This window comes from Struthio camelus, chromosome Z (genome assembly GCF_040807025.1).
Source record: "Struthio camelus isolate bStrCam1 chromosome Z, bStrCam1.hap1, whole genome shotgun sequence".
In the NCBI taxonomy this organism is placed as follows: domain Eukaryota; kingdom Metazoa; phylum Chordata; class Aves; order Struthioniformes; family Struthionidae; genus Struthio; species Struthio camelus.
In genome coordinates, this window is record NC_090982.1 from 1,997,091 (window position 1) to 2,012,680 (window position 15,590).

General features: G+C 41.8%; 1 protein-coding gene across 4 annotated transcripts in view; it reads right to left on the reverse strand.

Moving 5' to 3' along the window:
* Window positions 1-15,590, reverse strand: part of PAX5 (paired box 5) — a 182,381-nt gene that overhangs the window by 132,405 nt on the left and 34,386 nt on the right. For 2 of the 4 annotated variants that reach the window (XM_068927385.1, XM_068927384.1), the window contains exon 6: window positions 8,095-8,190. The exons of the other annotated variants lie outside the window; for them this stretch is intronic. In XM_068927385.1, coding sequence (XP_068783486.1) covers window positions 8,095-8,190 — 96 coding nt within the window. The remainder of the gene's footprint in view (window positions 1-8,094; window positions 8,191-15,590) is intronic. 4 annotated transcript variants of the gene reach the window in all.

Consider the following 15,590-nt stretch of genomic DNA (forward strand, 5'->3'; position numbering starts at 1 on the left):
TTTCTTGTAGTGTACTGTATTGCTGTGCATTCTTGTAATGTAGTGCATGACTAGATGATCTCCAGAGGTCCCTTCCAACCTAAACGACTCTGTGATTCTGTGATTATATACTTTCTGAAGTATTCTTTTGATTGTTAGTGCAAAAGTAAGCAACCTACAAGATTGTCTAAGCCACTGTTTAAAATAATGGCAACAGAACGCACATTTAAAGCATATCATCATCTTAAGAGTAAGGTTTTAGCAGACTCGTTGATTCTTGTCTATGACTTGAGTAAGGCTTTGTTTTTCTTTACTGTATGAGAGAGGTATTTTGTAATTCTGGTCTAACATTTTCTACGGAATAAAAATTCCTGAAAATGCTAAAAAAAATATTTTTGAGTTCTTCCTCAGGGAGCTCTCTCTTTTCTGGCAAAAATAAAAAATATTAGGGATAGTCATCACTTTTTGAAGAAAAAAATAGATTTCGTTCACCAGAAATTGAACATTTTTTCCAATTTTGTATTTTCTGATGAACAATAAATAGGTAATTAAAAGACAAAAACTTTTTCAGAAAATATAAAGTTACAAAACCTTTTGAAGAGCTTGATTATAATTTTTCATTGTTTTTTTCCTCCAGCTTTCTTCCTAACTTTATTCTCCTTACGCAAAAAGGAGGTACATTGAAGACACATGCTGCCTAATAATTTTCTTCCTTATATACTTATATGCACGTACATGCACATATACATAGACATTTATATACAGTTATGGATTCTTAGCTAACGAATATACCATAAAGCTAAGACCACCCTCCCATTTCCTGGGTAAAGTCAGACCTCATAAAAAAGAATTATGCCCCAATGCACAAAAATTACTGGTCTGTATCAGTCTCCTTCTTGGAGAGATCTTTGAAAGAGCAAGGATCAGGAAAAAAAGGAAGGAAACTTATTCATATTTTATGAAGTTAACTTTGCTACCGTTACATAATAAACACAAATGCACTGACTATGGCATGGCGGGAAGGAAAGGGTTACATTACCCTTACTGCCACTTGGTAGGAAAAGACAGAAGCTTGCTACATAAAATACAAGTATACTTTTTCTGAAGGTCTTGTAGCAGTCCTGACCGCATACACAGAAAAGCTAATGAACTAGAGCCTGCTCTCCCATGATCACTAGTTACCCTAAGCTTGGTTTAAAAGAATCATAATAATGAAACTTATGAGCATGTGTCCTAGAAGGCCATACCTCACACCAGCCCTCATCCTTTACTCTGGTTTCATCGGCGCAACCCTGAATCGCTCAAGCTTTATTGACACTTCATCTGCCAGGCGCTCCCGGCGCATGTGGCTCATCTGGTAAACTGCCCAGTTCCTGGCTGCTGGACTCCACACTAAAACACCTCCCTTGTGCCTCTAAGAAAGCTGGCATCAGTTGTTACCATAACAAACTCAATTGTTCTCAGCAGTGCTCCAGCAAATAAAGTCATTAATTATGGTCTCTCTCTCAGCCGCTGTTGGTTGGAGCGGCAATCAATGTGAAACCCCTCATTGCCTTCTCTCAGGGAGTGGAGACAGATGCCATAAAAATAAACTGCAGCTTGAGCAGAACCCTGCCAGTAAGGCAGCAGCAGGCTGTACCCAGTAACAGCCATCATGCTGCTTCAATGTTCATGGCTATATTTATTTGGTCTGCCTCAGCCATGGGGGAAGGTATCCCATTAAGCGATTATTTTTGTCTTATAACGTCAATTTACTTTTACTGATTGGCTTCCTGCCGCCAAATATCAATTAAATTGCAAATGCTTGCTGAAGCTTATTTTCTATCTCTTTCTCTTTTCCCCCATTACCTTTCTTTCTTTTTCTCTTCCCTTCTTTTTCTTAAAAAAAGAGGGGGAAAGAAGGAAAAGAAAAAATCCTATGTTCTAACATAATTTAATTTATTTCCCTTTCTATATCTCAAAGGAAAATCTATATCTCCTCCTGGAAGGCCATTTGCCCTCTGTTATTGGGAGCTGAGGTATCACAGCATTGGACAATTTGTTTCAACCGACTATCGGCAGCCCATCAGAACTGTTAAAGACCTCTGCCATCTGAGTGCAACTCTATCTAGTGTTGCCATTTATAATTTGTTTTTAATGGATGCTAGGAACCATCAAACACCTAGGTTTCCATTCATAGACGTCGTACACCCAACCCCACTCCCTCATACACTTTCTGCCTTCTCACCAACAATGTTAATCAGCAGCTGAAAGAGATTTCCGTCCTGTAAGCGGTGACTTGCCGTTAACTTGGGCTGTTGTTTTCTAACAGTTGTATTTCACGAGATGATAGGGTGGGCAAAGCTACTAAAGGTTATAAGGTGTTTCTATGATAACTGGCTAAACGAGTGGGCTTTGAAAAATGAAAAGTGAGTGGAAGGAGCAGGAACTCCACACAGGAGCTGTAGGTGGCCTCTCTCTGTTGCGGTGAAGATAATACAGGCTGCATTTGTACACACTCAGAACAGTTTCTCTTTGCCAGGCTTTCCCACTGCAGGAATGTTTATTCTTATTTGAACTGAAGAAAAGGTCTAAACTAAGACACCACAACTACTTTTGCTTATATACCAGTGTAATATTCAATACATTTTTCTCTTGTTGCCGTAACCTTCCAGAATTAGTGACAACTGCTGGCATAGGAGCCCAAAACATCCCACTTCACGAGCAAGTTAAAACCTCGTCATAATTTGCTATTATTGGGCAGAAGTCTTGCTTATTCCTACAGCAAGAGGGTAAGGAGTTGGGAGACAAAGTCATACTAATGGTGTTGGAGGGCTACCAGATGAATGACATGATAAAAATGAATGGTCCAAGCGGTAAGAGTCCAAAAAAAGCAGAAGGATTTGGAAGATAACTGGAATGCCAAAGCACAGCAGAAGTGTAATTGGCCATACCAGAATGAACAGGCAAATGCTAATCAGAGATGAAGAGGTGATACAGATTATGCTCAGTTTACTGGGCACTGGGCAGAATAAAGTTGTATCTGTTCTGCATACGCTGCCTTCTACTTCTAACAAAGTGCACAGGTTTACCCAAAGAAAAGCAGGGGAAAATAGAAACCTGTCAGAACCCTCCCCTAAAATCAGTGATAACCTCTTCAGATGCAGAGAGAACATTTATGCATATAGCACAATCATTCTGCTGTGTTGTATATACACACGTGCTTTGTGAGTGTGTACGGGAGTATACTGCACATAAAAACAAAGCTACAAAGTTAGGCACAAATACATCCCCACATTCATCTATCTAACCATGTTACCCAGCAAAAAGAGATCTGATCAGATCAGCCTGAAAAAAAAACAGCAAATATAACTTTACCAGCCAGGCTACCATTTCTCTTTTGTTTGATGTTTCAGGAAGGGTTGTCATTCTTGGGACCAGGCATGAGGGTGCTCAAAAATGCATTCCTAATGAGGAAAATTTAATAAAATTTAATCATGGCTGCCTTAGACTATAAGCTACCTGAGGTAAGACCTAACTGACTGGGATACATTCAGAAGATGATGCTGGTTCAGTAGCAGAGCTGAGTGGGGCCCTGAACTGGTTCTCCAGAAATCTGACTCCAAGTCTTGGCTCTTCCACAACAGTTCCAGTAACTTTTAGCAAGACCTTTCAATCCTTTGTGCCTCAGTTTCCGCACTAGTGAAGTGAGGACACTGTAACTGAACACTTTGTAGTGTCATAAAATCTCCTGACAAATCAGATATTATCTATAATACATTGCCTGTCACACAGTCACAAATTTTTTGACCTTTTAAAAAAATGCAGGTTGCTTATTCCGGGCTTGTAAGCTGTCTGGATGAATGTCACGGTGTTTACAATTATCTCCAGAATTAGCTTTTGGACAAAAACTATATGAGTTTAATTAAGGCTGGTTTAAAATCATGGACCCATACAGACAAATGGTGTATTCAGAAATCAAGAGAATGAGCTACAGGGAATAGGCCAGTGTGCACATGCATACCTAAATCTACAAATAAATGTGCATGTGCTTAGTGAACATCTATATTCCATCCACCCATTCATACAGCTATTCCCTGTGTAGAGATGCTCATAAAAAATACCATTGGTAATAGGAAAGACCTCTGCACCCTTTGGAATGGTGATTATTGACTAGTTCATTTAGAGTTTGACGGAGATAGCATGACTGCCTGGGATGTACCTTGCAGGTTTTTAAACAGAAGGCTCCAGAATCAATTTTGTGGTAACTGGTAAGATGTGACCAGCTTACAAACTTAGCATGGACATCAGGAAGCAAATTCAAGTGGCACCATTACTTTTCCTTTTAAATATCAAAGGTGAAGAAAACCTCCTGGCTGGGAAAACCACAGGACAGATGATAGATAAGTGATTTTGGCTTATCTTTGTCTCCAAGGTGAGAAACTGGTGCACAGCAGGTATTATACTATGGCTGGTGGTGCAAGGCTATGCTGAAGATCACAATTTACAGAGGAAGATTTGTACCTCTCTTCTGAAGTGAGGACAGGGCTGGAAGTTGCGGCGCAGTGAAATCAATTTGGGCAGTGATTACAATTTCCATCACTTGCTGAAGAACTTGCTTTGCACGGTTGGGATTTGCACAGGGCAATTTTCCATATGTGCCCATTCTGGTGTCCATTTTCCTCCAGGGCTGTCAAGCTTTAACTCTTTCTTTTCCACTGTAACCAAACCAGCGCCTTTCAAAGTGTGCACATGCCCTCTACCTTGCTAGGTGAAACACTGAATCACAGAGGCAAAACCTCTGTGAAGGAAGGCCAGAAGTTTTGTGAGATCTTATTCCTGGCCATAATCATCAATTAGGTAATTCTACATACTGAGTAATGACCAGGGGAACCACTCATGAATATGAGACTTTTAAATTTTCAGCTCACACAGTGGTGAAGTTGCACCAAAATTCACACTCTAGAGCTAAGTAGCTCAATCAATGGCTCCATTTACATTAATGGCATTCTAAGAGGGAATGTCATTTTTATGTTTCAGAAGCTTATTTCAGTTATGATGTCGTTCTGGAAAGGTGACCTGGCAAAGAAGGAACAAAACCAGGGAGCTCCTACAGATATACGTTGATTTCACTCATCTGCCACAAACTTACAGGGAGACTGTGGACAAACTTCTTGGCATCCCTACACTCTGACCTTCCTCCCTAAAATAGACTGACCTGCTAACACGCTGTGGTAAGCTAATCGTAAGGCACCAAAATGCTTCTGTGACAAGTCCAAGAGAGAGAATTAATAAATCAAAGAGTTACTCAAATCATATACCTACACCGTTCCTCCCCCCCAAAAAAATATTCCATTTGATTCTTCTCTACTTTTTTACCGTGAGGATGACTGAGGACCAGAACAGGTTGCCCAGAGAGGCTGTGGAGTCTCCTTCCCTGGAGATGTTCAAAAGCCCTCTGGACACAATCCTGGGCAATGTGCTCTAGGTGACCCTACTTGAGCGGGTGGGTTGGATCTCCATCGGTCCCTTCCAACCTCATTCTGTGATTCTGTGATTCTGTGATTCTATGATACAGGTACACATGTTATTCTATTACTTCCTTCACTGGCCATCCAGTCCAGTCCTAGGTCACTTTTCCTATCGTTAGCCAAGACCATAACATGTGAGAACCACTCTTCGTTCCTCCTGATTGGAGCTAGACAGGAGAGGACATGCTCCTGCCTTTCGTACTGTTTTGCCAAATACTGACATTTCACAGGACTGGAAGATAACGTTACTCCTGTAAAAAACTGACACCTTTTGAACCTTTTTGCCTGGAAGAAAGTCTGGGTGAGAACAGGGGAGAGAACTGCTGAGGTGTCAGTTCTCGGGGAAGCAATTAGAAAGCCAAGAAATCAGAGAGGGAAAACCCCCTACATGACTGTTTCTTAATAATGGGCTTGTGGAAAAAAAGTCAGGCGCTGTCAAGCATGGAATCTTACTGGGACAATAGAGATGAAATTGCCACTTCTGACAGTAATGTTTACAAGGACACCATGTGACAATGCTGCACAGCATGAAACCAGAAGACCAGTCTAGCTCCTGTGAATTACAACAGGAGGCAAAATGTCCCATATGGGACAGGTATGAATTGTACCACCAAAAATAACCACTCAGGTGTAAAATCCGTTATACATACAAGAGAGGAAATGCAAAAGAACTTCATTAACATCACTGGAGACTCCTGAGTCTTTTCCAACTGAAGGAACTAAAAAACATTGTCTGTGATCAGCGGATGCTATTTGCAGGTTGATTTGGGGACTTCCATTCACTCCTACCTGGGGAATGGCAGAGCATAAAATGCATCTGAAATCAAGCATGCACTTTGAGCTCCTATATTGCACAGCCAGAAAACGAGTACCAAATCTGAAGGATCTGAATTTTTAAAAGCCCTCCACTGCAATATCTTTCTTACTCAAAGGAATCTTCTTTAGAGTTCTCAAACAGCTGCAGCTCACCATGCTCTATGCCTCTATGGCTTCAGCCATTTTTAATTGATATAAACATTCTGATGTCTTCAGCTGGAATTCTCACCCACCTTAATTCCTTCAATATGTACCCTTGAGCATGCAAGTATCTCACACCTGCTCTCCGCTTGGGGCCAGGCCTTCCGTCTCCCATGATGCACTGAACAGACAAGGAGGAAATGTATTCTGACCATCAGAAGAAGTGAGGGGGAATGTGCTAAAGCATTGTCACGTCAACCACTGCGGGAGAATACAACAGCCCACCACAAGAAAGAAACAGTGCTACACCAGTTATTGCTTCAGCAAGACGAAACCAAATACTGCCACATAAGGTGGCCATCCCTGAATCAAAATTGGTCTTCCGTAATACTCTTCACTGCAGCTTTGCATTTTAGGTTGCCTTCCTCACTTTTCTGACTAAAAGTTGACATGACTTGTGGAAAGCATCTGAAATAAGCATTTTCCTTCACTAATGTAAGCATTTTCCACATAAACAGTGGCCCTGCAGCGGTTGACCTCCTCTGTTCATAAACATCCCTAAGTCCCACAAAGCACATCTTTTTTCTGGTTCTGTGCCTGTTTGTAAGATTCAAATACCATGATGACAGGGCCACAGAAGTTTCTGAACAAACAATGGGATGTTCCCGAGCTGGCAGCGGCACATCTCTTTATCCAGTTTGTGACAAAGAAAAATAGCAACAGCAGCAGACACAGCCTCCAGGTGTTTCTTTACTTCATTAGCTATATAAATGGCTATAGAAAGAGTGTTTTGTGAACACAAAGTGGGTGTGTGATCGGACGGCTATCGAGTTTCACTGATGTTAGTGACTGATAGATTTAGTTCACTGACAGATTTTCAAAATCCTGACCTCCAATGCAGACATCTGTTTTACCATGTCACACATCAGCCGGATCAGTGCCTAGCTGATTCTAGCTGCGTTTCTTTTCCACACAGGGCTTGGAGGGAAGCACCTCAGCTGAAGACCTTTCGTTTCTAGCCTCCTTCTGTAACGTGGAACTGCAGCAGCATTGTCTCTTGCTATTGCCAAAAGTTTAAATTACAGTAAGTACCCTTTAACCAGAAATATATTTCAGCTGATTCTCAGAGAGGATAAAACATGGGAAAATACTACACAAATTGTCTAGTACCTGCCTGGATTTTCTAGGCCTCTGCCTGGAATCTAAGACTTTCTTTTCGTTAAGTCCAGCTGCTCTGGCTGTCCTTTGCATGTCTGAAGTCAGAGCTACCTCTGTGTAGCCAGCTGCTGCCCCATGAACAAGACTGCACAAAAACGTCCATGCAGATAACTCTATTTATAAGCCAGTCTCCCAGTGGGAAATAATGAAGAAAGTTTGAAAACCAGGGCCATGTTTCTGAAATTGACTCCAAACAAAGTTGCAAAGTTGCTCCAAAGTTATCTGTGAGGTGGGCCAGTGAGTACTGTGCTCATTCTCATCACTACAGCAGAGCTAGAGTACACACACACAGGAAAAAAAAAGAGCTGTGGCAATCATATAGAGATAAAAACAAGAAAAAAAGCCTAACTGAATATGAAATAGGAGAAAGAGTTTGAAATTCATCTTCTTGTGGAAGTTCAGCAAAATACCAGTGCAATACTGTATCTACCAGAAGCATATCCATGGTCCTGGGGTAGACAGGGAAACCGTATCTCTGGATTTTCCCAACAGCATTTTCTTTTTCCATCTGGAAAGTCCTCTCGAACTAAAAAAAAAAAGACAGATTTGGCCATTTGTCTAGCACAGTCTGCTCAAAGCTACTGCTGATTGTTCTTGCTCTGCTTGAGCTGCTGTTTGTCTGAGATGCCAGATAAATAGTCATTGGCCATGCAGAGATTATCTGTGCATCTGAAGGTACAGGGCATTCATAAAGCCTGTAACACTGAGAGCTGACAGCATGGACATGCGCATCTGCACATGCTGGATGCACTGGACTCACTGCATACGCAATGTACAATTCATCTTCCCATATTTCCACCTGAAATTCTGTGGATGAGAAGCCAAAGCCCTACCCAAGCATTTTGTGTTGCAGCATTGCACAGAGCTAGTAAAGCACTGTCCTTTGCAAGTATTAGATTTCTTTAAGCTCTGCCATATCCTGGTCACTAAGCCGTGACAAATTTGTAAAGGTACTCCTCACGACTCAGGCACATTCTGACAATATAAATAGCATGTCGGTATGAGTCCAATAAAATACACTTGTGTAAACCCAGTGTTACTAGCAATTTGTGCAGTTATTTAAAATACAAGAAAAAAAAAGAAAAAATACAGAAAAACTGCTTTTCTGCTACCATTCAGGATTGTAGGAGTTCACAATTTCAGCCAACGAAACAATTCTGACTTAAAGATCCCAGAAAGCTTGAACCAAATCCTGCACCAGCTTTAACAGGAGCAGATTTCTGACGTATAGGATAATCCTGGAACTAATGTTGCATTTTGTGTCACAATGGGAAGATCGTTTAGTGTGCTGGATTTTCTTTTGTTGCCCATAAGAACAAAGGAAGATTCTGTAACTCATACAGAAAGCCTGACTGACCCATGCATCCACACAGGTGGATTTCCATTTTCAGGAACAAGTCCATCATTGTATGCTGAAGCAAAATAGGACAAAAAGATAGCAACGTTGTTAGTATTTCTAAAGCATACAAACAAAGCCTCCTATAGAAAAACCTGATAATCAAAGAGTTCCTTCTATCAGTCTTAAATATGGACGTGCCAAATTATTTAATGTTTTGCTGTTAGATCTTTCCTGTGGGCGTGATTTCTTTGTCTTTCAATGCTCTATTCATAATAAGTACAATCTTGGTACATCAGGGGAAATGCAAGCTATCAGCGTCACAGCCCCTCAGAATGCCTTTTACACTCTTGAGCTTTAAACATTTATTTTAACAGTACAGAAATACTCAGACAGATCCTAGTGATATGGATCTACATACAGAAAAAGACAGGAAAATGAAATGTTGCCTGCCTGTCTTAGCAACTACCCTCATCTCTTTGCACTCCCATCCTACCGAGGAAAGTGGAAGCACGCGGCATGGAATAATCTTGAATTTGGCCTACAAGCAGTATCCTACATATGTTTTAAAAGTGTAACTGTTTCTGCCAAAGAGGAAGGTACTAGCCACCTGCCTCAAAAGCTGCCAAAAGGAACTGTCCCAGATTGCTCTGCTCAGGCCTGGCAGCAGGTGTCACAATTTACCTCCTTATCGTTGGCCCACTCAAAGCAGATTTCATCCAATTGCCCTGCTCTCAGAGATCAACTGGCCAGTAATTACAAGGCTGAACTTACCTGGGTGGAACTACACTGTCTCACCTGCAGATTTACACCAGCTGGTGCAAAATCATCAAGCTACTCCCCTGCTTTACTGTGTGCCTGAAAGCAGTCTGTGGTGTCTCTCCCTGCTTACCTTTCCTGGCAGGTCTGAAACACCGAAGCAAAACCTTTCCAAGGGCAATATTTTGAGGGCTGCTGTTTAAAAGGTATTTCCACTGTAATACACTAACATCACTTCCCTTTTCCAGTAGCAGCTGTATTTGTAGCCTCACAGAAACCACTCACTGAAAAGCTTTTTTTAAAAAGAATGACACAAAAATAACCAGATTCAAACAAGCCATGCACACTGATGAAAATCTAACCAAAAATCCTCTCTTGATTTAATTTTTCAGTCCTCTCAAATATTAATATCATCATTTTCAAATTCAGAGTGAAATGCAGCTCTTAACAGTGTTTTTCAGCAAATGGAAAACTGATTGTGAAAAGTCTTCAACTAATGTAAGACTTCTATCCTGAGACAAAGCTTTTATCACTAAAAGATGCAAATATGTGATATATACATATATATATATATATATATATATGATCTGCATGTATATATATTCTGTATTATGTATCTATATACATACGTATACCTATATACGTATAGGTATATACCCACACACTGTAATTCACCTACATTTCTCCTCCTCTCTGGATGTTACTAGTTTGTCTGTCCGTACATATCTTAGAGTAGACAGAGCTCATTCTGAACTGAAATACAAATACAGATATTTGGATTATCCTGAAATTGAGACTTTTCGGAAAATATATATTGGGAAAATCTACATGCTGCTTCCATAAAATCAGAACGACCCATTTTCATCAGGACCTTTCTGTTTTGTTTTACAGTAGCATTTATAACAAATATCTATCAAAACTGACATCCTACTTTCCACAAAACTACTTTTTCTCTGGAAAATGCATTCCAGCAGAAAAATTCTGCCTAGCCCCAATACTTACACCGTCAGGGTGATCTGACAAGACATTTACCCTCAGGCTAGATTTTTGTTAAGCCAGTAAGAAGAGGGTTGTTCTTCAAAAGCATCTAACACTGGACAGCTCGTGATGAAAACAACTAGAGCTACAGCAGGGAATTAAGAAGTTGTGAAAGTCTAGGCTTTTCATTAACATAGCTCCAGGAAAATTCCAACCTTATGGAAGCCCATGTCAAACCTGCAGGGCTTCACTCCAGGATTAGAGGAGAGTTCTATGGAAAACAGGAGATTTAGGGACTATATTAGAAAAAAATGACAAACATGCGTGACATAAGACAGCCAGCAAGCTGCTCATTTGGAAAGAGCAGCTGCACTTGCAGAGATTTTCCCTGGACTAAGCTAGGAATGTTTAAACCACGTATGGATGACTCTTCCTGCATGCGTTTGACCAGCAACCCATGCCTAAGGCATGAGGGCATCCAGGTAATCACAGTCTGTTAGTCACTTCTATCAGTCTGTTTGTCTCGACTGGCCATGCCTCCACATCCTCACTCTGGCAAGAAAGAGTCTCTGGGGTGAGTGCCCGTTTCTCTCTGTGCTGCAGACCACAAAGAGATCTTGTACAGGTATCTGTAAGGGTCCAGTCCCACAATCTGTGACTTTCTCACTGCAGGTAGTCGCATAGATTCAGTGGGGATCAAGAGAGATACGCTAAAGGCTTAGGGTGCTACCAAGAAACTGGGAAGCGAAGGGAAGGCTGAAAGACTGTGAGTTGGGTCTACCCAATGTCCTACAGAGCTGAGGAGATTTTGGCCTGGGAATAGAGGATGTCAGCCCACAGAATTCATTACCAAAACTGCACAGATGTTGGTCCTTTTCCTCTCCAGAAGCACTATCTTGTCTCGAGGACATTTGTGGAAAAATAACAAATTCAGACAATTTTTTTTCTTGTATATATAGTCATAACAGAATGGTTAGTGTTCTGAAAAGGCTTTTTCTTTCATTTTCCTCAATTTGGAAATGTATAAAATATTCTCAGAAGCCCAGGGTGGTCTGTGACATTTTAATGCCACCTTAACTAAAGATTTTGAACTGACCAAAATTTATTCATTTTCCCTAGAATTCCATGAGAAATGTCAAAATATTCTCTTTTTCTCTCAAAGCGAAAACCTGTGCTGACTGAGCTCTGCTTGTTAATGGCAGAGGTGACCTAAATAGCACCCATACCTATGGACTGAGGTGGATTTTTGAAAATGTTGGAGATTTTTAGAGTGTCACAACTCAGGGAGAACTGAACTCCTTCTCCAGACACCTACAGACACAGGAGACCTCAAACGTGGAGCTCTCCTCAGTCAGCACCCAGCTATTTTTAAACTCTGTGGTTTATGTTGGATAATACTGTGGGAAGGCCCTTTTTCAAGATGGCGCAGCATCTACTGTTTTAAGTTCACATTTTTAATTTAGCTTTACGGTAGGAAATCCCCTGGTTCCTCCTTTGCTTCCCCATGCAGTCTACAGGAGGAAGATTTGCTCCTTTTTCCCATTCCTTCTTTTTGGGTAGTGGCGGGTGTTATCAGCTATTAGCTGAAAACTCTGCGCGTGCGCATGTGAGCGTATGTATGAGACTCCCATTCTTTTCAGACTCTCTGGGAGATGGAGGAAAATGGCTTTGAATAGGTGCCCCTCAGAGGCCCAGCGGAAACCACCACTCTCCGAGATCAAAGTCCCAGCCCCAGAACAGAGAGCAGCAATGCCGCCTGCCACCAGGTCACTCTTTCAACAGCGGTGGCTATTCATCAGCAGATCACACCCTGTCACTGCTTGTGTCAAGCCGCCACCATCCTCTGCAGTCCTTTGGTGGGGGTGGGGGAGAGGATTATAGAGGAAGAGGAAAAATTCATTATCCATTAATGAGCTCTTCACAGTCCCTGATCCCTGTGACAAACAGAGCTCCATTCATAAAAGTGGCTGGCCAAAGGGGACCAGCACAAATGCAGCCATTTCAGGGCCTGTGCACCATCTTAGTCAAGGCTGTCCCTGGCTTTTGTTTTTGGCTTTAGTTTTGAGCAGTTGTGAATAGCAGATACTGGGAGGAGAAAAAGAAGGAGGGGGAAGCACGCAGGTCTGAGGACTGACGGACAGAAACAAACATAGACATGCCAGTTGTTATTGCCACTACAGCGTGCAGGGCTAGCTACTGCACCAATATGAGAGAAGAGGACAGCCCCTGCCCCTCCTGCTCACTCCTGGGAGGGGATAAGTGGAGAGGCAGACCCAAGAAAGAGACCATGACATTTTCTGGTCTACTCATAGCTACTCCTAAGCAATACGGCTGCACCCACCAGTCCTGCCTGTGCCCTTAGAAGAGGCAGAGCTCCGTGTCCAGAATATGCAGGCGACAGCAGCCAAGCCTGCCACTCTGCCCCTGTGGTCCATGACACTATCTTGCCCATGAGCACTGTCGGAAGGCTCTGAGTCAGAACTTGTCTGAGAAACGCCTCAGAAGCGCATGTGCATTACAGGAATAGATCTGGGTAATTCAGAGAGAGGGACTCTTCCACGAGAGTCAATTGTAACCCAGATCTGCTGTGTCTGGCATAGGGAGGTCCCCCATGCTTTCATTAAGACACAATGCAAAGTGTTGCTAAGACTGTGTTACCACAGGGCACGCAGCTCAGAAAAGCAGCAGTGTACATCTTTTTCGCGTGGCCTCATCTTAACGAGGATGGTTATGCACTGATTAACACCATTTCCTCTAGACACTCAAGATGCTGGCCTCTGTGGCATCTTGTTACATGGTGATGAGCAGCAATGACTCGGAGACCAGAACGTCAGCGAACATGTTACCAGCAAATATTCCCACAGTTCCCGGCAGAGGTAGTGTCATGAGACTGCTGGCTCTGACCACCTTGCAAGATGTTGATCTTCCCAACATATTGGGAATATGTAGGAGTAGGTCTGCAGGTCAGAAAACAGCGCCAAAGGTTCACTGCAACAGCCTTCCTTTTATGAGAGCTGGTGGGAATGTCCTGAAGCCGTTTCCACTTCAGCAAGTTCAAAACACATCATATAAGTTTCACAATACATAAATGTGAAAAAAACAAACAAAACCCCTGACCACAGCCCCACTCTCATGGGAAATTATATCCAAAGAGTCATGAAAGAAGTATCTTAATCCCCTTTCCTTCTAAATCCGGAAAAGATAAAAATAAAGAGGAGATGATTTAGTCGATGAAGAGTGACTGCCATCAGAACTGCATCATGCAGCCTCCTGCCCATTGTGCTCATTGAAACACGTCTCCCAAACATAAATATACATATGTATTCACTGCTCAAAAAGGAAAAACAGCAGAAAGAGCAGAATGGCTAGTCTTCTGGGTGAGAAGCATGCTCTCCCGCAGGCCCAGCCTCTCGCTGTAGACGTTTCATCCTTTCTGATGGTCCCAGGCATCAGAGGGCAGCAGCAGCAGCTTTCTACCTTCTGTGTTGCCCTGTGAACCAGACTGACCAGTCAGTCCCGGGTCCCAGCAGAACAGGCCTTTGTGGCTGGTTCACTAACATGCTCAAGATACTCTACAGTAGCTGTACACACAGTTTAAGTGATTAGTAAAACCCAGTTTATGACTACGTTGCATGTCCATAAGAGCTCAAAACTTGCAGAGAATTGCTATATATCCCACTCAAGTAAGGGAGAGACTAGGGTTCATTCTCCACCCAGCAGACATCAGCACAAAGCTACTGATGGCACTGGAATTACACCAGCGTAGGAATGGTGTAACACAGTGGAAAATCAAGCCCATCAAGGTAATTACAAGGAAAGGAATACCTTATTCCAGCAGTTTAGCTTCCATGGTTTCAATGACATTAAAAAAAAATCAAATTCCACCAAGCAATAGTCTCTCCCTGCAGAGACAAAGTCATCATTGCAACATATCTAGCAAAATCAAAAACAAACTGTATGTAAAAGGGTCTATTCAGGGTCTGTGTGGTGAAGGAAAATCACTTGTTTCAGGGAGCTAATAAACTGATGGGACAAATAGCTCGCCATCTTTTGCAATACTGGAAAAGATTTCTGAATGCAAGGACAATTTGAATCAGCAGGAGAAATTTAAATCAGTACCTGCTGACCCTGCAAAACTTTATTCCCTTCAAAGGCTTCATCTCATTATAGTTACTGGAATTATTCCCAAGAGTAAAGACAACTCATGTGAGCAAGCATTTGGTGAAGTGAGCCTAGAAATTATTTAAGAAAATCCCAGCACTTCCCTGGGATTCTGAAGGGAGTTTCTTTCTCTTTAACCATTTCATGGACTTGTATAAGTTCACCTCTATCGCCTGATCACTTGGACTCTGAAGAATTTGATTTCTGATTTTTTTTTAATGTATTTTTCCTCTACTTTTTCCAGATATTGTTAACTCTGTTAGTTTCAGACTGTATGGGCATACATACATGTTCTAGGCAAACATCATATCTGCAATAAAATATTACTAAAATATATTTTCAGTTCCACTCTATAAACATATATCTGTTCATGCATACATCTCTTCTCCATCTGTCATGTACTTTCTGCCAGACCCTATAGTTAAGCACTTTGGTATCACAAAGTTTGAGTATCTACTGGTAAGTGATTTTTTTTCTCTCCATGACCTCCCGCTTCTTTTCCTCACAGTCTTTCTATTTTTGACTATCTCCTTCATGGTTTAGATCCTCGAAGGCTTCATTCCTCCGTGAATTATTTGCAGTAGAGAACACACAAGGAAATCTGAAGATGACAATATTGACCCTGGTCATGTATTGTCAGGTTTGGATTCCTAGCTGGTGTAAAAGGAGTTACAGGAATTTCTGTTAAGAGT